The sequence below is a fragment of the Brachyhypopomus gauderio genome, chromosome 4 (genome assembly GCF_052324685.1).
Source record: "Brachyhypopomus gauderio isolate BG-103 chromosome 4, BGAUD_0.2, whole genome shotgun sequence".
Taxonomy (NCBI): domain Eukaryota; kingdom Metazoa; phylum Chordata; class Actinopteri; order Gymnotiformes; family Hypopomidae; genus Brachyhypopomus; species Brachyhypopomus gauderio.
The window spans coordinates 15,279,363-15,302,692 of NC_135214.1; the positions used below are offsets into that span (position 1 = coordinate 15,279,363).

A 23,330-nucleotide genomic window follows, 5' to 3' on the forward strand; every position below is an offset into this window, starting at 1 on the left:
CTACTGGTTAGTTTTAGTGAGCACATCTTGGTTACTTTCAGTGGCTATGAAGCAGAGGTGGGACCAAGTCAGTGTTTTGCAAGTCTCAAGTAAGTCCAAGTCTTTATCCTCAAGTCCCGAGTCAAGTCTCAAGCAAAGACAGTCAACTCAAGTCAAGTCTCGAGTCAAGACAGGCAACCGTCAAGTCAAGTCCCAAGTCTGAAACTTGGAATTTCAAGTCCTTTCGTGTCTTTTTTTTTTACAGGCACCAACGCTTTACGAATGCTACGCTGATGCGTTTCTTTACTCGTTTTGTTGGTGTCCGCCAACCAAAAGATGACAGATCATTTTATCTTCTCTTAATTACATAAATGTACTTAAACAAGAATGTTTCGTTACATCATTTTACACGAAAATAGCAAGCTTCATCGTAAGCAAGATGCTGTCATTACGAATGGTTATTCTAAACATTTGGATAAAATGTTTAAATATAGACTAATAAAAGGTTAGGGTTATTTTTCATTGTTTTCTGTTATTGTGGGGTCACGGTGTACTATTGTTACCTGGAGATTCAGTGGGGTCACATATTCTGATGGCGGCCGTCAGAATTGGTGACCCCAGTTAAAAAGGCTCACCTGTACATCCCATTCGTGATTTCTTTGTTGGCTGCAATGGTGAGGGGATGGTAAATCTTGTTTAAGTACATTTATGTAATTAAGAGACGATAAATGTAAATATAAACATCTGTCATATTTTGACTCGTGGACACCAACAAAACGAGTAAAGAAAGTGCATCAGCGTAGTTTACGCAGCATTAGTAAAGTCTCTGAATATTTTTTCAAGTCAAGTCAAAAGTCTTAATATTAATGACTCGAGTCTGACTCGAGTCCAAGTCATGTGACTCGAGTCCCCACCTCTGCTATGAAGGCATAAGGAGGAAACGGAAGAGTATCTCCAAGCCTCACCTCACTGTGGGGGTCCTGGATGACTCTGTAGAGGGCTGGAACCAAAGTTTTCTTCTGAGAGAGTGTGTTCGCATAGCTGGAGAACTGAGAGCCAGGTAGCGTCTGAGAGAGACGAGAGAGAGAGAGAGAGAGAGAGAGAGAGAGAGAGGGAGAGAGAGAGAGAGAGAGAAACAGGAAAGGAGATTGAAAATATAGCCATTGCGTGTAAATGGCGCCAGTAAGGAAACACAAGCTCGGTAACATACAGAGACGTTTCTGTTCCGGCCATCATTACTTTGAGGCATTCAAAACACTCAAAACAGAGTCCGTTTTTGCTAAAGACGTGTGCGTTTCAAGAAGGTAGCCTCTCGTGTTCCATCGGCTCCACAAGGAGTCTGAGTCACTATGATGTGTACACACATGCACACACAAACTGAAGATGTGGAGAACTGGATTTGAAGACTCACACCAAGCGGAGCAGAGTTTGAGAGACATAAGTAATAATGTCAAAGGCACCACTGCTACAGAGGCACACACTAGCAATCTTTACACCAACAGTAAGGCAAGAAGGTAGGAGCTGAAGGAAATACACATGACGTTCACTATAGTTACAACTGCTATGTACAAGCTAGATGTTTGGGGTGACTGAGCTGTGAAAAGGTGATTTGAATGAGAAAAGGCAGGAGTGCTGGAGTGTACGGTGGCCGAGTAGGAGGACCAGACTGAGGAACTGAAGGGAACGATGGGGAGATGGAGGCAGAAGACAAGAAAGCAACTCACCTTGAATTCCGAGAGCCATTCCTCCACTACTCCTCTCCCCTCCCCCAACATCCTAGAGAGAGAGTGAGAGAGAGAGAGCAAGAGAATTGCACATCAGAAATAACTACTCAAATAGGGGATTCCATTTTATGAAAAAGCCCTAATTGGTGAGGTCAAAACAAGGGATGGTGACATTTCCCCTCAATTTTGTAACTTGTCATGGTTTGGTTCCCCATGGCCCCCTTTCCCCAGGTGGTGTGTAGGTCCATGTGGACTGTCCACGTGCTGCTAAATACATGGGAATGCTTGAAATGTGCCATTGTAATTAAATTTTATTACAACCAATGTTATTCAGTTCACCTCTCTGTAGCTTTCATGTTGTAGCAGGTGTGCATTTCAGTCACTTGGCTATAACCAATTTAGGCCACAATCATTTCACTGTGAAATATATACGTGTTGGCACTGATGTATCGGACCCCTCTTTTAGTGGTAGCTCAAAGTGTTATTGTTTCAACCCTCTGCCTTCAAACACGAGTCCCATTAATCCAAGACTCGCATACCGTTATTAGCCATCTTAGAGCAGAGCTGTCCTGGGATCAGTGCCACCTTAACTCCCACTGACTGAATATCAGCCCATATAAAGCGGGATCAGGTCCCACATCAGCACTCTGAGACGAAGAGAAACCAAGAAGGAGATAAATGGCTAATGCGGCATATCCTGGTTCTTATCGGAGGTACCAGAGAGAAAAGTAAATATGTGTGCGAGTGGGAACATGTAGGCTAATGGAGATTGACCCTCCCTCTGGAGGTGTGGGTGTTCTGAATACGAAAGTGAGACACGCCAATCCAGACTACTCCATAGTAAATCAGCAGAGAATTCATTACCAGTACCATACAGTGTATTACTACTGTATATTACTACTTTCTAGTGCACTCCTCATAGCTCAGAGCAAAACTCCTGCATGCTTGCTGAAAAACACTCGCAGAGAGATTAAACCATTAATCAAACTGGATCCAGCCAAAGGCAAGACAACAGGCAGGTAGTAAAGCAGAAGACTGGCGTGGAACTGAAGGCCTGGAGGAACACGGGCCATGATTTAGTGACAGCGACGCTGCACCAGGGGCCTTCACACTCAGCTGCACATCGCTCAAAGGGCTCAGGGTTTTGGGTTTGAGTTTTTGCTGCAGTTTTGGTCCCCATTTTGTGTCACTGAAGGGTGTTATATGTCGCAGATGTGAGAAAAGCTGTCTGTATGCTAAGGCAGAAAGCCAAAGCACCCTGACTTCTTCAGAGAGGTAAGGACACCTTGTCCGTCGTTGGCAGGGGTCATGCTTGAGGAGTCTCAGCTATCAGACGTCCACTGTAACAACCAAGTATTTTTAGGTAGTGTAATTTAGTTCACAACAGTATCAGAGGTAGTATTATTTAGTTATTAATAGCACTGAATCATCTACACAGATTAACTACATATGGTCACATTACCTGCCGTCTGTCAGGTCTGGTTCCGCCTCGCTCCTGTGCGGCAAGTCTTTGTATTTCTCTTCCATGTGCTTCTCTTCACTTCCCTGCCTAGTCATCTTCACCCCCACCCCCTTCTCACCTATCTCAGGTGTTCCTCGTCTCATTCTCGTTAGTGTCTTGTATTTAAGCCCTGTGTTTCCTTGGTTGGTTTGCTGGTTTTGTTTGATGCACTGCTGTTCAGGTCAGCGAGTTCTCATGTCTGCATGTCAGTATTATCAGTTCATGTTGATGTCAAATGTTCTGGTAAGATTATAAAAATGTCTAAACCTGCGGTTCATGTAAATCACGGATCTCTCTCTGGATTACCTGGTTATTCAACCTTGGACTGTGATAACGATAATGACTCCGAATTTGTATCTAATAAATCTAACTCCTCTCAGCGTTTGTGTCCACCTCCTATTTGCGCCGCGAACACAATACAACATAAATCTAATGAATTATTAACAACAAATAAAACAAATTAAACCAACGGTAGGTTAAAATGACAGTGTAATCTGTGCACAGAAAGCATAATGTCACTGTTCAATAACCTCCAATCTGACCTTAGTCCTTTTTCCTGGTCATCATCAAAACTATTGTTAACTCTGTCATATCAGTTTCTTACATGTGAACAATTTTTCTTGTTAAAATTAGTCAAAATTTAAAACAGATTGTGGTAAATTTTTCATAGCTGAATGTTTAATTAGCTTGTGAGATGGCATACTTAGAAAACCTTTTGATGAGAATGATCAGATGCATCATAATCTAGGTGTCACGGTGAGGCGCCCCCCTACCGGCCGCCTCTGTCCACAGCGGCTGTGTTGTTGTTGTTTTGTGACGTCGTGTACGCCCCTCAGGTGGGCGGAGCCCGTGATCCGTTCCCACCTGATGGTCGTTTGTCTGTCTATATATGCCTTGTCTTTGTACCAGTTGACCGCTGGTCATTATATCCTTAATTCGGATCTATTGCACGGGTTTTAGGTTTGCACACTTTATATTAAACCACCCTTTTTCCCTGAGACTTGGCGTGATCGCTTCCTTTTTGTTGCTCACACCTGCCCGTCACAGAATGACCAGCCACCCTTCGGAAGCCGCCGAGTCTCTTTTCCTTTCTCCTTCGTTCGTGGTCATGTCTCGTGGTAAGTGTTTGTCTGCGTGGGGTTTGTTTGAAGAGATCCGCCGTGCTTTTGTGTTGTTTGTGGCACGGCGAGGGACAGGGCTCTCGCCCTGGAAATACTCTTCGTTTTTGTTGTTTGTTTGTTTGTTTGAAGAGCTCCGCCGTGTTTGTGTTTGTGGCGCGGCGAGGACCAGGACGTCTTCCCTGGGAGCGCTCTTCGTGTTTTGTGTGGGGAAAATGTGTACATGTTGACGGACGTGTGGATCTGTGTGCGTGCTCGTTGTTTCATGTTAAATGTTTCATGTGTGACGCGGTCGCCGCTCGTCACTGTCGCCTCGCTCCCCGTGTGTCTTGTGTTTTATGTGGGGAGCGACTGCGACTTGGAGCGGCGCGTCACTATTGTGTATGTGTATGTAGAGCACGCATGTGTGGGTCCCGTCTGTCTGTTTGTACACTGTTTTGTTTGTCTAGTAGTTGCGTGTGTGTTTGCGTGTAATTCCACGCATGCTCCTCCCCCTGAATGTGTGTTTGGGGGGGGGACCGGCTGTGGTCCCGTGCCATGGGGTGTGGCACGGAAGGCGTCACTCCTGAGGGAGGCCCTGACCAGGTAAGTGGGGGGTTCTCCTGAGTTAAGATGGAGACCCCTCCCCCCTGGAGGGGGGATCAGGGTAGTGCGCGTTTGTGTTCTGTGTTGGTGTGTGTGTGTATTTGTGTTTTATGTGCAGGTGCTTCTCCCTGGCGTTGAATTGTGGCATTCCTGGACCTTGTGGGGGTCTCCAGCTGGCAGGAGCCCCCTTATGTTGTGGGGTGACCGGAGCCCGGTCGGAAAGAGCCCCTCCCTAGAGGGCTGGGGCCCCCGGATGTTTGGGGACCATGGGGCTCCGGTCTGAAGAGCTCCTGCACAGGACGGAGACCCTTCCACGGGGTCCTGGAGGTGACGTAGCCACGCCCCAGGGAGGTAACCTGCACACACATACACCCCGGACGGACAAGGAGCCGAGGCCCGCCGTCCTCGCACCTGTGGGGCTATGCAGCTTAAGGCCGGTTAGTGCGTGAGGGCCCTGTGACCGACCGGGGCGTGGTTTTGTCTTGTTGACGGCCCAGTCGGTCCAGGGTCCCGCCCAGGGAGGTGAGCTGACTAATGTTATGTGTTTTGTGTTTCAGCTCGTGGACTGCAGGAGGTGTGTCCCTGCCTGTCCTTGCCTTCCTGCCCCTTCGTGTTGTTGTGCAGCCGCTGTGTGCCACACACCCAGTGGAGGGGAGTGCGGCTTGGTGGGGGGGTCTGTCACGGTGAGGCGGCCCCCTACCGGCCGCCTCTGTCCACAGCGGCTGTGTTGTTGTTGTTTTGTGACGTCGTGTACGCCCCTCAGGTGGGCGGAGCCCGTGATCCGTTCCCACCTGATGGTCGTTTGTCTGTCTATATATGCCTTGTCTTTGTACCAGTTGACCGCTGGTCATTATATCCTTAATTCGGATCTATTGCACGGGTTTTAGGTTTGCACACTTTATATTAAACCACCCTTTTTCCCTGAGACTTGGCGTGATCGCTTCCTTTTTGTTGCTCACACCTGCCCGTCACACTAGGATGTCATATTGCAGGCTAATAATGAACAAATATGAAGAGCTCCATCTCTACTTTTAAGCACTGAATGAGAGATAAAAAAGGCAACGGCCAAATCTCTGCATAAAATCACGTTTTCAGTACACAGGAGTGCATGTGCACTTTAATTCATTTTTATTGTGGGTACAGAGGATGTGATGATGTGTTGACTAGATTGCAACATGCATGATCAAAGTCTGTCTCCAGTTAGGTGACAGTCTCTCAGACACGGTTATCTGCATCCGACGTCATGAGCCCTATTCAGGCTGGCTTAGTTTATCAGGGGATGTTTGTAATGAAACATTTTACACCTCAGTAATGAAACTACTGCATCCGGATTGCATTTTAAAAAGTCTTCTGCACACACCAGTTTCTAGCGTGCCATATTTTCTACAAACCCTGATGTTTGCAGCAGAATGAATATAAACAACCAGTTACATTAGATTAACAGGTATATTAGAATAACAGCATTTAAAATTCAATCTTTAAAAGAGTTCAGCTAGTAGAGATTTACACTAGAAGCTGCGATTCTAGTCTGCCCTTAAAAAGCTTGAATTATTATATTTTCCCCAGAGTGGAAGAGTTACCATCCTGACCAAGAAAATGGTCTAGTGAATTCACATGCATGCGTTTAAAATTTTTGCACTGTAGACAGGTTCCTGGTGGATGTGCGTGCTAGAATCCTAAGTGTTGCTAGAAGTAGTGGACAAAATGCACGTGTTCAGCACTGTATGGAGTATTGAACACCAACTTGGCAGACCTGGTTGGAAGTAAAGGCAGAGGGGCAGCTCTGAAGGGGGAAATGAAGACCCCACATTTTAAAACCGCGCTCATGTAACGTCGCTCCTGCGATTTGGGGACTCGCCTTTTTGACCATTTTTATGCAGAAATATCTGTTTTCCACCTCGTGTCCCCTCTTTCTCAAGAGAATTCTGCCGTAATCTGCAGCGATCTCTTCGATCTCTAGTCTGAGCAAACTGGAAAAGTGCTCTGCTCTCTCCACCATGGGCCTCCACCCACTTCAGCTTGCCGTCACTCATATCTGAACCCCATCAGGGTCGTAACATCACCACTCTCAGCATTGTGCTTAAAGGGACAGACTCCTATTAACTAGAATCTAGATCAATGAGCTATTCACATAAAAGAGTATAGATTTTTTCTCAAAATGCTGGTATTATACCATTTTCAAAGCTCCAGTATCATGGTACTTTGTCATTATAAATATACTGTGAAGCACTAGCCTGCCTCCCTATTAAGGTTAACTAAACAACATTTGAGTGACACACACACACACACACACACACACAATGTGACAGGCCTTTACTGCATACTAGCTAACTACGGTAACTCTAGCTAACTAAAGAGGGCAACCTTTTTGCATTTGGCACATAACAAACCCACTCTCTTCCAAATTAAACTTCACATAAGTGCTTCACAACACCCGTTTGTAGAAACTCCTGTGCTGCAGTCAATAAAGAAAGGTTTTTGGTTTGGGTGACATTTTTCTGCTTTTAACCAATGAGAAAATGGATCTGAAAGGACACCAATCAAGCTCTCTCAAAAGCAGGCATGAAACAGCAGATATGGAAATAGCCAAACAGCTTGATCATGTGAGCAGGAACTGTAATGTGTAGGGAGTTGTGCATGCTTGGCTATGAAAGGCTAGAATATACTTTGATGTAGTATTTGGTATTTTCCTGCAGCTTCTTCTCAGTCATAAGACTTGGGCTGCCATTACGTGTTAAAATGAAGGAGATGCTAACGTATCCTCTTCTGTCTGATTTTCAATGACCTCCACTTACTTTATCCTACACTGGCTAATCTGGTACTATAATGATCGATCACATCAGGTCTTCAAAGTCTCTACTAAATGTCCGCTCACTCATATATTCATAATAGCCATGTTAATTGAAGATTGTTGTCTTGACTTTCTTTTCTGTACAGAGACTTGACTTGGTAACAATGGTGCCATAGTGCTAAATGAAACTTCTCCTCCTAATTTTAACTTTTTTTAATGTCTCTAGAGTAAATAAGAGAGGCGGTGGTGTTACATGTTTGTACCATAAAGCATTTAGCAGTAAGCAGATTTCATTAGGGGAACATGCTACGTTTGAATATCTGGAAGTAAAACTGAACAGTAATTATCCAGTTCTATTGATCATCATCCATCATCATCCTGCCAGACTACATACAGACTTTCTTGAAGATTTGGCAGAAATGCATTTTAGAATTTAATTGATTTTGGTTATGTTTTAATTACTGTGGATTTTAATATTCACGTGGATATATCATTAAATCACTTCTGAATTCATGAGGACACTTTTGATCTCATACAACATGCATCAGGTCCAACTCATAAGCATGGTGACGTTCTAGATTTGATCATTTCTAAATGTATAGATGTTAATAATCTTGAAATTGCTGATGTTGCAATCTCAGATCATTTGTGTATTTTTTAATACATTTTATTATCTATTAGAACAGTCATTGAAAAGCACAAAATAACCAGGCGTTATCTCAGTGCTGGTACTGCCGTGGCCTTCACAGACTTAATACTTAAAAAAAGATTGCAGGCAGGCAGAGAGACGTTGGTGAACGTCAACCCCAATACCAGTTAATAAAACTGACCGTAATGTGTCTTGTTTCCAAGAAATTGACATGGTAACTTTTTTCATCACTAAAATTTCATCACTAAAATCCATGTCCACGAGTGGACATGACCAACATACGTTTTAAAGTAGGTTCTGAATTCATTATCTAACGATTGTCAATCAGTATGAGCAACTGGGAGAATTCCCTCGTGTTCTTAAAACTAAAGAACAGAAATTAATTAATGAATTAATCATCGACTTATATCTAAACCTTTCCTTTCTTCACTGAAAAGGTGACAAACCTATTGAAGGATTATGTTAAAGCAAATGAATAAATAACACTTTTCAGTCTGGTTTCTGAGCCATTCACAGCACTAAAAGGCCGCTAGTTAAGGTCATAAATGATAAACAGACTGTATAAAGATGCAGGTAAAAACTCTGTTGTTTTTCTGCTGGATTCAAGCGCTGCCTTGGACGTAGTTGATCATGAATTCCTGCTTGATCCACTCCAGAACTGGGTAGGCCTTAGTGGCTTAGTCTTGGACTGGATTAGATCTTATCTAAATGGGTGTGGTAATTATGTTGCATTAGGTACTTCTTCCTCCACACATCAAAAAATGAAGGCCAAACAATGTGTTAAGAACTTGAGCGTCACTTTTGATAATGAGCTCAGCTTTAAATCACACATCATGACTACGTGCAGGACAGCTTACTTTCACCTTCAAAATATCGCTAAAGTCCGAGACATGTTCTCTCTCCTGCTGATAATGAAAAACTTGTCCATGCATTTATCACATCAAGGTTAGATTATTGTAATGCAGTTTTATCTGCTCTCCCAAAGAGCTCAATTTCACACCTGCAGCAAGTTCACAAGAGTTCAGACGTACAGGAAAAAGAGGAATCATTCTGTATTTCTTTAGGAAATTATTTAATTAAATTATGATTCAGTTACATTTTATGTTTTCTTCTATTTAACAATTATTTAAATTGTTAATTTACAATTTTATATATTTTAACTTATTTAATAGAAATTTTAGCATGAGTTGCATGTATGTAAGTGCTAAATGAATAAAGATTACTATTATTATTAAACGATGCCAGGGCTATAACACGATGGCAAAAAGTGCCATACGTCATCGTGTGCCATTGTGCGTAGTCTTTCCATATCCTAGAGATATGCTATCTCTTGTGTTTAGTTTCTGTATTGCTACTGTTCAACTAATTAATTCCTGGCTAAGTCATAAATTTGAACAATGGATTTCCTCTGAACTTCATTAACTGCTATGAAGACAGAATTAATGCACTAGCTCCAGGTTTAAATATGATGGATATCAATTTACTGTTGAAATTTTATATTTGTACTTTAGACTACAACCCTAAATCAGTAACCAAATATTAATGTAATAATAATTTGCTTCACTAATTATAACCTCTGACACAGACTACTGTAGTAAGGATTTCTGCATAATCTGGGATTGAAAGTCTCTGGCCTAGATCAATTGCAGCCTATAGGAACTTTAACTATGGCTTTTACAACTTTTAAACTGTCTCTGCAACGTCTCACGTAGGCTTTCAATACAGCAAGGCATTACTTCCTCACTGTCCAATGTACAGACTGATCCCAGAAACAGCCACCCACATGATTCACGTGCACACGTTCATGTGACACATGCTCACTCGTGAGCCAGAACACTGTGCACTAAGAGTAAAACTCATCCTATGGCAAAGCCACACATAGGTCATGTGTGCACAAGGGGTGGCGGGGGTCAACACAGCGAGGCAGGACTTTCTGCCTTTTTCCTCCACGCCTGGGAACACAGCTTACTGCCCTTCCCTGCTCAGCTCTAGATGGTGCCTCTCTCTCGGGCGACCGAGGAAACCGAGGCGTCCCCTCTCCCCGCGCCGGCATCTTACCTCTCTCTTGTGCTCAGATAGTCACTGGGCCAAGAGTTCGGTTCTCCATGGAGCCGCACATCTGTTGGATCCCCACCAGTGACCTGCGGGAGAAGCACGGAGACAGGAAGCTGAGAACGGCTGAGGCAGAAGGTCCTCTGGGGCCACAGCGAAAGCTGCAGCCCAAAGGGAGCTGGGAGCAGAGCTCTGAACACCACTGATGTCATGCAGGCCTGTGTACCCCTGCTGCTACATATATACTCACATATAAACACTGCGCACACACACACACACACACACACACACACACACATACATATTTACTATATAGCTTAGCAAATCCTAGTTACTAAATCATATGGGGTGGTTGTGGTGTGGGGAAGACAGGCAGGACTAGTGTTCACAACCCATAAATTGTGTTCTTTAACAGCAAATTCAGAGCTAGTTCTGGGTCTAGTCCTGAAGGTTTAAACCTCAACACTCAGCCACAAACTCTTCATTCAATCATGACCGAATAAGAACAGATGAGCCATCATTAGCATACAGCACCGAGCTAAGAATTAGCACAAGAGGTCCCTCCATCTTTTCAACATCAAAGCACTTGGTATGTACAGGGCTCTGCATTTTCATTTGAAATCAGGCAGAATCATCTGACATGAGTCATGCACTCAGAGGGCTTTGCAATTTACAACAATGGTGTTAGAAATCGTAAAAGAGGTTTAATACATGACAATTTAATAAATAGGCAAGCGCTGGCAATGTGTGTGCGTATGTACACATACACATATGCACATAAATAAATCAATAAAATATTCTGGCACTACTCCTTAATATAAGAGTTTTGCTTAATGGATTGTTGGCAGACGCTTGGGGAATACTGCAGTGGCAGCAGTGATGTAAATACAGTGCAGGAAAAGATGACGTTTTTGGCTGGCAGTACGTGAATAGCTGGACTGGCTGAGCTCTCAGACCCACAGCATAGAGACAAGGTAGAACTGCTTCATCACATCAAGTTTTACAAAACATCAGCTTAAATATCCCCAGGAGGGGACAAGCCATTACATCACATCGCTTCAGTTGTGGTGATGTCACGGTGAGGCGGTCCCCTACCGGTCGCCTCCGTCCACAGCGGCAGTTGTTGTTGTTTTGTTACGTCGTGTGCGTCCCTCAGGTGGGCGGAGCCCGTGATCCAGCTCACCTGAGGGTCGTGCCTATATATGTCTTGTCTTTGTACCAGTTGACCGCTGGTCATTATATCCTTAATTCGGATCTACTCACGGGTTTTTGGTTTGCGCACTTCTTCATTAAACCATTCTTTTTCCCTGAGACTTGGCGTGATCGCTTCCTTTTTGTTCGCACTCACAGAATAACCAGCCACTTTCGGAAGCCGCCAGTCTCTTTTACTTTCTCCTTCGTTTGTGGTCATGTCTCGTGGTAAGTGTTTGTTTGCGTGGTGTTTTGTGAAGAGTTCCGCCATGCTTTTGTGTTGTGTCTGTGGCACGGCGAGGACCAGGGCTGTCTGCCCTGGGAAAACTCTTCGTGTTTGTTGTCTGTTTGTTTGAAGAGCTCCGCCGTGCTTGTGTTGTGTGTGTGTGGCACGGCGAGGACCAGGGCAGTCTCCCTGGGAAAGCTCTTCGTGTTGGGTGGTGTTAGCGTGTACATATGAACGGGCGTCTGGATCAGTGTGCGTGCTCGTGGTGTTAAATGTTCAATGTTTTATGTGTGACGTGGATGCCGCTCCTCACTGTCGCCTCGCTCCCCGTGTTGTCTTGTGTTTCATGTGGGGAGCGGCACGTCACTGTTGTCTGAACAGAGCGCGCATGTGTGGGTCTCGTCCGTTCGTTGTTTGTACACCGTTTTGTTTGTCTAGTCTTTGCGTGTGTGTTTTGTCCTCGCGTGCATGTGACGTGTTGCGTGTAATTACACGCATGCTCCTCCCCTTAAATGTGTGTTTGAGGGGGGACCGGCTGTGGTCCCGTGCCACGGGGTATGGCATGGAGGGCGTCGGTGGGGCGCATTTGTGTTTTATGTTGGTGTGTGGTTGTGTGTGTGTGTGTGTGTTTTCTGTGCAGGTGGTTCCCCCGGGTGGTGTCGTGGTGTTCCTGGACCTTGTGGGGGTCTCCACCTGGCAGGAGCCCCCTTATGTTGTGGGGTGACTGGAGCCCCTCCCTAGAGGGCTGTGGCCCGCGGATGTTTGGGGACCATGGGGCTCCGGTCTGAGAAGCTCCTGCTGAAGATGGAGATCCTCCCTCCTGCCCGGGGTGACCAGGAGGCCCTTGGGGCTGCTCCCCAGCCCGTGACGGGGGTGCTCTGGGCCTCGGTCTCTGGCGCTCCTGGGTTGGGTGGAGGAGTCCACCTTGTGATGAGGGGCCCCGGGAGGGGTTGGCTCCCCAGGAGGCTGGGGTGACCCCTAGCAGAGGGCAGGGGTCAGCTCTGGGAGGAGGTAGGTCCAGGAGGTGAAGTAGCCACACCTCGGGGAGGTAACCTGCACACACACACATACACGAGGGACAATAAAGGAGCCGTAGCTCCTTGTCCTCACACGTGTGGGGCTCACCGGCTGAAGGCCGGTTAGGGCGTGAGGGCCCTGTGACCGACCGGGGCGTGGTTGTGTGTTGTTAACGGCCCAGTCCGTCCAGGGTCCCGCCCAGAGAGGTGAGCTAATTAATGTTGTGTGTTTTGTGTTTCAGCTCCTGGACTGTAGGGGGTGTGTCCCTGCCTTCCTGCCCCTTCATGTTTTGTATGCAGCCGCTGTGTGCCACACACCCAGTGGAGGGGAGTGCGGCTTGGTGGGGGGGTCTGTCACGGTGAGGCGGCCCCCTACCGGTCGCCTCCGTCCACAGCAGTTGTTGTTGTTTTGTTACATCGTGTGCGTCCCTCTGGTGGGCGGAGCCCGTGATCCGTCTCACCTGAGGGTCGTTTGTTTGCCTATGTATATCTTGTCTTTGTACCAGTTGACCGCTGGACATTATATCATTCATTTGGATCTACTCACGGGTTTTTGGTTTGTGCACTTCTTCATTAAACCATCCTTTTTTTCCTGAGACTTGGCGTGATCGCTTCCTTTTTGTTCGCACTCCCTTCCCGTCACAGGTGATTTATTTAAAGGTATTATCTTCAGTAACACAGTGAAATAACATGTCCAGTCTTGAGTACAGGCGCCACTGATAAGTCAAGACTATGTTGAGCAAGATATCGGAAGTGAATCAGAACTATACACAACTTCAACAGATGAGCAGAATTGTGTTTATAAACATACAAATCAGAGCAGCCTACGAGCGAAACCAAAGCAGATTTGTGCATTACAACCTGTGGGCCACGCAAAGCCAGGAAGGATTCTCACACTGGAGTGAATGAAGGCAGTTCATTGGTCAAACCCTACGTATGTTCAGTGTTTATCCAATCAGGGCGAACAGAGGAGCACGCTTCCAGCTAAAGGAAAAGCAAGCACTCATTTGCATTTGTGTAGAAAAAGAAAATTTTCCAAAAACATCTCTCAAAAGGCACACAGCACAATCTAGTCAAGATACCAGCCCTGTGTAATGAAACAACTGCACAGGGCAAAACATTTTTATTTTAAAAGGAATAGAAATACAGGGCAATAAATAGAAAGCCAGCTTTGGTCCTGTCAGATGAACTGCATAGCTTCAGTGCAGCGTGATGTATACCAAATCCGCCCTGTTATGAATGAATGAGAACAGGGACGGCAAGACAGTGGCAGGAATGGACCACGTCAGAACCGCACAGCACTGAGGCAAGACCGTAGTGGCCACCGAACGTCATCCACGTGTTTAACAAAAAAATGTTCACATTTTTTTTTACTGTCACGTAACGCATTAGGCCTACAAGAACGTTAAGCACTTGACAATTAGACAAAGTCACCAGTTATTTCTCAGTTTTTGCTGCAGAATAACAAGCCTTTTCACAACTGCATATGCATGTTGAGAGAGAAAGCTTGACCCGATGATGAAACGTCCCCAAGAGGCTTAATTGCGGTTAATTGTACTTGATCTTTACTGCGTGTATATATGTAGCCTCTACCATCTTACAAAAGTGCTGTCGAAGGTGAAAAATGACTCGGAACAGCAAGGCTTTAAAAACAATGCCTCATTCTCACCCACAAAGAGTCACCTAAAATAAAATGACCGACTTCCCAAAAAGTAAGGCATGACGTCTAGGCTGCTCCCTTGGCAGTGGGGAAGGACGGTGTTCAGACATCTTTTTTAACACACGCACACACTATACTTACCTGCTAAGATATTCATTTAGAAGAAAGGGAAGTGGAGGAAATACAAATGTAATAACCGTGTTATTAGGAGACGGGGGTTCCCCACACAGCTCTGTGTTCTCCGTGTAAAAGCCCAGTGCAGTTATCCATTGGTGGTTTTGGCTAGGGACACTCGCAGAACAATGCGCTAACTTTCCGAGGACCACCTTCCTGTGGAAGTGGGCCCTGTCACAGCACTGCCACACAACACACGGCTTCCTGTTTGCTGGGCTTCTCTCAACGAACAAGGCCACGGCTCCTCTGGCCAAACGCAGATGGAGGGCAGCGTTGAAGCTCTCGGCATGGACGCCCGGCTGCTGACGAATTCCTGCAGTCACGGACACATTCAAACTCGAATTAAGGCCACGATGAAAACTTGGTGCTCTTAAAAGTTTAAGCAAGCTTGGCATTTAAGATTCGGCTCAAGAAATCTCCCTTTTAAAAGCAAGGAGTTATATTTTCTCAACAACTCAGTAGTGCATCTTCAGTGCTCAAAGCTCCACCTCTCTGTTTGCAAAATGTCATTTCAAATAAGCTTAAAAACACCCAAATCCCTGACATCATAACTACAGTTTGAAACATTTAGACATGTTGCCAAGTTGTCAGATAAACAGAAGTTTCCAGGGCTGAACTGAGAGATCCCTCAGCATCAACAGTGGCAGCAGTGCCACACAGACAGTGAAACACAACACAACATCAGGCGCAGACAAGACGATACCAACACACTGCCCAGGTCGTCATGGAAATAACATATGTTGGAATCTCATGGGAGACAGAACATGATGCAACATCTGTAGCGGGCTCAGTAGGGATCCTTGCGGAACCCCGAGTGCAACACACAGTGTCAACAACCCAGTATTTACTTTTGCAAACAGTAGTATCTTTGGTGGGGGACCCATCTCAGCCCGGATATTCAGTGCCTAGCATGTTAAATCAGTAGTCCACTGAGTGTTGACGGAGACATAGGAAGAGGGAAGACTCTGTGTCCATGTCTGAAAGAGAATTCACACCATTTGTGTAAACGGAATAGGGAGAGGAAGCACCTCGGACAAACTAAACGAGGGTTTGACCGGTTAGAAAGGTCATGGCAGCATTCCAACTCAATGAACAAACAGCAGAGCATTCCACAACAAGATCTTGTTGAATACTTCTGATTTTCATCTAAAGACAACATGGTGTGAGTCACATGTCTGTTAACAAGAGTACTTAAGCTCTTAGGAATGCGAGGACTAACCTCAGAATCAAGGCAGCGACGCATGGTGACAAGTTGTTTATTTGTTACTGGTGATTACAGTCTAGTGTTCCTGATAAAGTACTGCAAAGTGCAGACACTCATTCAAAAGTTAAGGACTGCTTTAGGACTATGCCTCTGGCAATATATGACACTATATTGAATACAAATGCCAGATTGTATCTACTAAAACTCTTACACTGACTTACTTGACTCAGATTTCAGCAGAGTAGATAAACTGCTCTGAAGCAGTGGTTCCTAATCCCAGTCTTGGGGAGCCCATGTTGTAGAGTACGCTAATACTCTGCAATACCAGAGCACAGAATATCACTTGTTAAATGTTCATCATATTGGCCTTGGAAAAATACAGACAATACAGAAGGTTACAATATGCAAATAAGCCCCCTGACAAATCATAATCTCATTTTTTTGTTCAACTTCTAAGAGGATTATTATGTGGGTGTTCTGATGAATCACACCATGCACACGATCCAACAAAATAACTCATTACCGCCAAAATTATGCAAGGCCATAAAGAAGTGAATTCAAAACATTTTCCAATAAAAATCACAATGGTGTGAGTATATTGTTATGACTTCAGGGTCTAGGCGTTAACCAATGGGTCATACGTTTAACAACAAACAGACAAGTGGGCGGGAATAATCATTTATTTACACTCCCGGTGTCCATCTCATATGCATGTCGTAAAAAATGGCTTCACAGGTGAGCTACAGCCCAAATAGTCTAGTAAACAAAATCAACTACATTTCTTTAAAATTGGGGTTTTAAAGAAAAATATGATAACGCAAAACAAACAAAACCAAAACTAAAAAACAGGCCTTTCAGTACTTTTGAGACACAAGGAGCATGTTTTTCATGGCTTACACAACTACATGCATCTTAAGTTACACAATACTACATAGGACTCCTAGTTTTGGGCTGGTGATCAGGACGGCTTGTGTGTATGTTGACTGGAACAGCCCCTAGTCCTCTGCGTGGTTGGGGACGCAGCCTACTATACCAATCAAAATGCTCCACATGTTTTCCTGCCATAAGGATGTATACAAAACCAAAACAGGTCACAAGCACACAGATACACAGTCATCCAGGACAGAACACAGACGCATGCAGTCTGCCCTTCGCAATGAAGATTCTGGTTTGCTGAAGTCTTTAATCTCATTTTGTGTGGTTGTAAAATGAGAGAAATCATGGTGGAACAATAGTGTATGTATTTTATGAAATATCAGAAGACAAAAGAAACAGCTATGGTGGGGGATTTTTTACAATGTCCAAAATATTCTATTTATCCATCATAATATATAGGCTAATCCAGTGGTTCCCAAACTTTTTCTGCCGTGCCCCCCTTTAGTAGATGAGAATATTTATTTCTGTAAGTAACAACTCACCAGTTGGACAACTCACCAGTTCATGTATGAACAGTCAAATAGTGCTGGAGCCCAGGTTTATTTTGGTCAACCAGCAAATAAACGGACTAAGTGGAATACCACCAGCGCGAGTATTAAAGTTGAACTAACTCCGAAAAGCAAGCAATACAAGCATAGAATTAGACTGAATAGATCTGTTTTTATGGATCGGTCACATTGTCCCCGATACCCGATCTAGATTTTTTACAGATATTAATATTGGAATCGGTGCATCCCTAATATTGACACATGTGCACGTTTTACTTTCAAGCTCCGCGCCCCCCCTGCAATAGCTCCACGTCCCACCTAGGGGGCGCGCCCCCCACTTTGGGAACCACTGGGCTAATCTATTATAAACCTATGAATTTTCTTTTATGATATAAAAACTGTGGATTTCCCCAGCATGTCATAAATATCTGTGTTCATATATATCTGTTCAGAAGACACATGCTCTGACCTAGGAACGATCAACTGTTAAAACAACAAGATCCTACAAACAGATCAGAAACTAATGTTTACTTAAACACTTCAGAATCCTTCGGGACGTCGGACATCACGTCTCTTTTTGAGGGTACTCCACTAGTGTTCTCCAGACAAGACAAAAACATTAAGAGACAGTAAAGGGTGAGATATAACTGGGGTACAGCAGCCAGTCTGCACTAACATCGCCATTGTAAAATCTTGTCCTAACTGAAAATTAAATGGCTAAACACAAGTGGCCATACTACCACCACTCAAAAATCAGATGCAGAAAAAATATATAGTGCACTCTTTCTTCTCGCATTTCAACAAATATCAATATTTGGCAGGAAAGACCAAACTAATTTGCATAAACACCAAATATATAGTAAGCAAATAACTTCCAATAGTCCCACTGCCTGCTGCAGTAATGAATGCGGTATGATAATGTAGCAGCGTTTCTCGTGCCAAGATTCAACCCACAAACTTAATAATAATCCAAGCAGTTGAATCAGGTGTGTTAAGCAGAGAGCTGTGTGGTGTGTAAACCCACCAGGAGAAGCACCACAGAGGCTATATGGAATCCAGACAGATTTTACCTTGGACAAACCTGCTCCGACATCACACCTGGGCGTAACGACTGATCGAATGTGTCAGTGAGTCTGAGAGGCCAAAATTAGAGGTCATTGTTCCTGTGAGGTGTTGAGGAAGACCAATATACATCTGGAAGTAGAAGGTTCCATCTTTCTTCTCTTACGTTTCGCACCGGCTGTAGATTTGTCAGTCAATAGTCATATTTCTTAAGCCCAAATGGAACATAGGCACTTTGGAAAGGAAATCCCACAGGAAGTGTCCACCCACTACCTCAAACACTGACATACACAGTGAATCCAGGACTGAACAACAGGACGTGTCCACCCAACCACCTCCAACACTGACATATATAGAGAATCCAGGAGTGAGCCACAGGTAGTGTCCACCTACTACCTCCAATGCGGACTTGTACAGAGAATCCAGGACTGAACCACTGGAAGAGGCTTGAAAACTTCAAATTACCTCCACAAGGAATTGACATTAAAGCAGTATAAAGACCACAGTTCATTCAACAGGTCCCAGGTCGACTACAAAAATCATCATTAATTCAGTAGCGACACCTGGAATTGGTGCCACCTGTGGTGTTCCATTTGGATATTTCCCCTTGGAATTGAAAGTGTGATTGCAAGTTCACTGCACAATGGAAAAAGACAAGAAAATACATGTTAAGTACCCATGGTTACTAATTGGATACAACAAAATGACTTGCTTTGACTTGCATTTGCTGGGAGAACCTGTGCAGTCTCAGTGGAGCCAGAAACCAGGAATATCCAGAAACCAGGAAAATCATGGCTAGGAATTAATTCAGCACCCTCTGTGTCCTAATCCCATCAGTTCCCAATCAAGTAGGCCTACACGACTGCACTTCATCTGATTAAAAACACGATTTTGCCTCAACACTTCCAATACAGGAAAGCACACGGGCCAGTAATCTGGTCCATCACAAAGCGTGGAAATCTTTCAAGGTCACTTTCGGCATCAGTCATCCACTAGGCCATGAATTATTGAGCAGTCAGGCCACGATCTCTAGTAGAGCAGTAGAGCGTCTCCCGCACACGCACGCCTCCCCTGGGCACCCTTTCCGTTTTCAACTCACACTGCTGCCTCTTAGCACGCTCCTCATGGCAAAGAACAGCACAGCTCCCTGGCAGTGATGAAGGGGGGGAGGAACTCGTACGTGGTGAAGGAAGGATAATGGTGGGGGGGGGGGGGGGGGCATCCAGACATCAATGCTGCACTAGAAGGGGTAGCGTGTAATGCACACTGTGGGAAGAGCGTGAACTGTAGACGTTAAACACACCACATGCTGCGCAAATCGTTATTCAGTTTGAAGGTAGTAGCAATAATGTACACCGCACACCCACGGCCATGTGACCTGGGTCAAAACTATGTGTCTGCTTCATCAGGCGTCTCCAGCAGATCTACAATACAGTCATTTGTTGGTATGCAAAAGAAAAAGACTTCGTTTGGTAACTTTCTCACCTAAAAGTAGAACTACAACTTTAAAAATAGCAAAAATGGAAGGCAAGCTCGGTTCTTCAGTTTCTGCAGTAGCAGCATCCCTGACCTAATCTGGACCGCAATCTCTTCTTCCACATCAGCATCCTCTGTGGACACTCAACACTGCACATGCGGTTCTGCACACACTCAGTGGGAACATGAGCTATATACATTACCACTGTGTGAGACGCAGCACAGTGCCCACCCCCCACCCCACTCACACACGCATGCACACGCACACCCCTAGAGGTTTATTCAGTTACTGTCCCTAGTGAGTGTTGTCTCCACTGGGCCTGAAGAAATGAGGCGTGCTAAGATTAGGCCTAAAATTTGTTCTACCCCAACCCACAATTCTCCCCCTCTCCATCACTCCTTCCCAGAATCCCCCACACCTCTCCTCACCCCAACCCCCCCAAGACTCTTCACCCCACTTGTTCGGTCCCCTCTTTCTGCCCACGTCCCCCACCTCTACTCACCCACTGTTACCTTTTCCACCTGAGCAGCAAACACCTCTCGGTTTGATCAAATGGGCAGGACACACTGCTTTAACCTGACAAATGTCTCCAAAACTAAAGGAATCACCCCAAACAAACCACACTGTGCCAGAGCAACAATACTGCAGGCAAGGATCCCTGAATGTACCAAACTAAAATAACTACCCTCTCCTGGGACTAAAGGGTGGAGACAAAGGACACTCCGTCTGCATGATGTGAAAATGGGGGGTGAGACAGTGACAAAAAGATCACACTTCTGAGAACCTTGATGATAGAGAACGGGCATGTGTTTGGACCAGTATTTGAAGGCACTAAGGATGTGTCCTCTACAGAGGGCATGGAACAGCACACAACAGAAGTAAACAGTAGTAACAAGATGGCGGAACACATAGATTACCTGAAAGCATTTGTTACAGATTTAGTTTGGTTTTATCCAAAAAGCAAACATTGAACAACTACTGGTAATAATAATTGAATTTCAAATTCAATAATAATTGAATTTAATAATATCAGATAATGATAAACATTAATACAACGAATATAACAATATTAAATAGTCATGGGAATACATAACAGTACATATAGGCCAAGATAAACGTAACCAACCTAACATTAATAGTCGATGTGGACGGAAATGCGAGGTTAGCTTCAGCCTACTGTGGAGGAATTTAGTGATCTGGTTTGTTGATCTAATACCCAGCACACTATCGAGCACAACATAAGGCGCTGGCAAATTCCAGCTCTGCCTGATAACTCCTCTACAACACTCATGCCGCTGTCATAACGGTTCATGGTGAAGAAACTACAATTCTTTGGTACTTTTCGGGTTCAGGAACCTATATATATTTTGTGCAAAGAGCCAAACCGCTCAAGATTGGGTGAGCAAACTGGAATGGGTCCAATTACTCATTGGTGGAAAAGGGCATCTTCTGCGGATTTCAGGTGTAGGACATGCTTCAATAATTGTCCACCTGAAGCTGCAGGACAATCGAGAGAGCATTAGAGCTGCACAAAATAGCAGAGACACTTCGAGATTTCAAAGAACTCTACAAAAGGCACAGAAACACATGCCAAAGCAACTGGGTTACAGAGCATCCCGGTTCTAAGTTTTATATAAATATCCATCAGTGGACAAGTTTTTCTCAAGTTACATCAGCAGCAGTTAGAACTCCCCCACCTGGAGCCCATTTTGGGACGTGTAGGCACTTAAGTACCTTGGGGGTGGCTAAAATCTGAAAGTAATACATAAAATAATGTAGCGTGGTAGAGAAGGGACAGTCACGGGTCATTCAGTCTTGCAGTGTAGACTGTGAATAGTGGTCTACTACATCATCTGACGTAGGCAATATACTTACATACATGACCAATGCACACTGCATGATGCACAAACTGCTGTGCTGTTGCGAAACACATCGGTTCATAATTTGTGGCCCAATGGTACATTAAAACTAAAACACCCCCACTCCACCTGCCCTAAACTAATTGATTAGAGGAATGAAACCATCAGAATAAAACAAGCTGTCCAGTCTGTAAGAACACAGTGTAAAAAATGGAAACGGTTTATGCAAAGTTCTGTAAAGCTCTGTAAACCAACCAAGTTTCCAAGGAGGAAAAACACATTTGGAGCACAGCAGCATTTTTACCCATTATTTTTACATTTCCATCTTTTTAGGTTCATGCACTGTGTCCGTTCCATAAGGCAGCCCTACAGCTTGGGTGAGCGAGTCCACATTAAGCCTAATGATACCCATCCATTGGCACCATATGTCCACATATACAGCTTGCGGTGTGCCAAAATATCTCCTCCCCCTCAAAACACGAAGTCAGTCTCAGCTGCTCAGAGCAACCTACAGAGCTGGCCCTACACCGACACGAGACTGCAGAGTTAAGTAGAGTATGTAAGCTCTCTAGCAACTGCTGTGGGAAATACCAAACAACCGAAAAAAAAAGAACAATGAACACATACCATCACAGTATGTTAAAGAATGTGCATATGTTAGCAAATTAAAAGTTAGGGATTCATCAGTCAGGAAGAGGGAAAACCTGGTCTCAAGTCACAAAGCTATTCTACCTTTGTTACACTATATCGAATTACCGAGCAGATTAGGACCAGTTTAAAACATTCATTTTCTTAGCATGAAATCCTGGTCCAGCAATCCTCGTGGCTTGAAACGTAAGGACAACTGCCGTCAGCCTGATTACGACACCATTATGACTGTGGCCAAGCTTTCGGTTCCTGAGCGAACACTGGCTTAGATACCTGGGTTAAAGTTTAATGAGAACCTCTCCTCGCAGTGGTGAAGAATTCTGTGGCAGTGACATGAGAGCAAAGTCCATTCAAAACCACAAACTCAGTCACAAGTGCAATTGACTTTACTCACTTACAATAACTCTAATCAAACATCAGCCTGCTATGTACGTCAGAATGAACACTAGACGATGAGTCAAGGGCAGGCAGACATGGACCATGATCTTCAATCAGGGCTGGGGGAGGGTTTTAAAAGGGTCACTTGATGCAAATATCCACCTAAAGTAGTTTTAAAAATGAGGGCCTGCACACACCCCTTATTTTACCAAAGAGTCCGGGAATATTTACTGTGTAGAGAAATTGTGAAGTTGTTTTTGGAAATGATCCAGAAAGGAATGTTCAGCAAAGATGAAATCAACAACAATCCTCCAATCCACCAACTGTGACTCTCCAAAACAACTCATTACGACAAACACACACACGTTCTTTACAAGAGGAATTTATCACATCACAGCTACATTAATCAGTTAGGACGCAGGTTTTGTTCTTTTTAGTTTAAGACAGCATCAAGCCGAGACCTACACAGTTACTCCAAACTCAGCTGAAAGGTGATCCACTTAACTAGTTCACCAGCGAACCACAATTCATAGTATACTCTCCACCTCCCAAAACGTCCAGATATCTCAAAGAGCACCAAGGGTAGCAACAATCGCAATGAAACATTGCGTG

At 44.5% G+C, this 23,330-nt stretch overlaps 1 protein-coding gene across 2 annotated transcripts in view; it reads right to left on the bottom strand.

Moving 5' to 3' along the window:
* Window positions 1-23,330, bottom strand: part of LOC143512349 (hyccin 2-like) — a 46,937-nt gene that overhangs the window by 19,012 nt on the left and 4,595 nt on the right. For both annotated transcript variants that reach the window (XM_077002543.1, XM_077002542.1), the window contains exons 2-4: window positions 10,406-10,488; window positions 1,704-1,755; window positions 945-1,046 (exon numbers count right to left, since the gene is read on the bottom strand). In XM_077002543.1, coding sequence (XP_076858658.1) covers window positions 945-1,046; window positions 1,704-1,754 — 153 coding nt within the window. In that variant the 5' untranslated portion in view covers window position 1,755; window positions 10,406-10,488. The remainder of the gene's footprint in view (window positions 1-944; window positions 1,047-1,703; window positions 1,756-10,405; window positions 10,489-23,330) is intronic.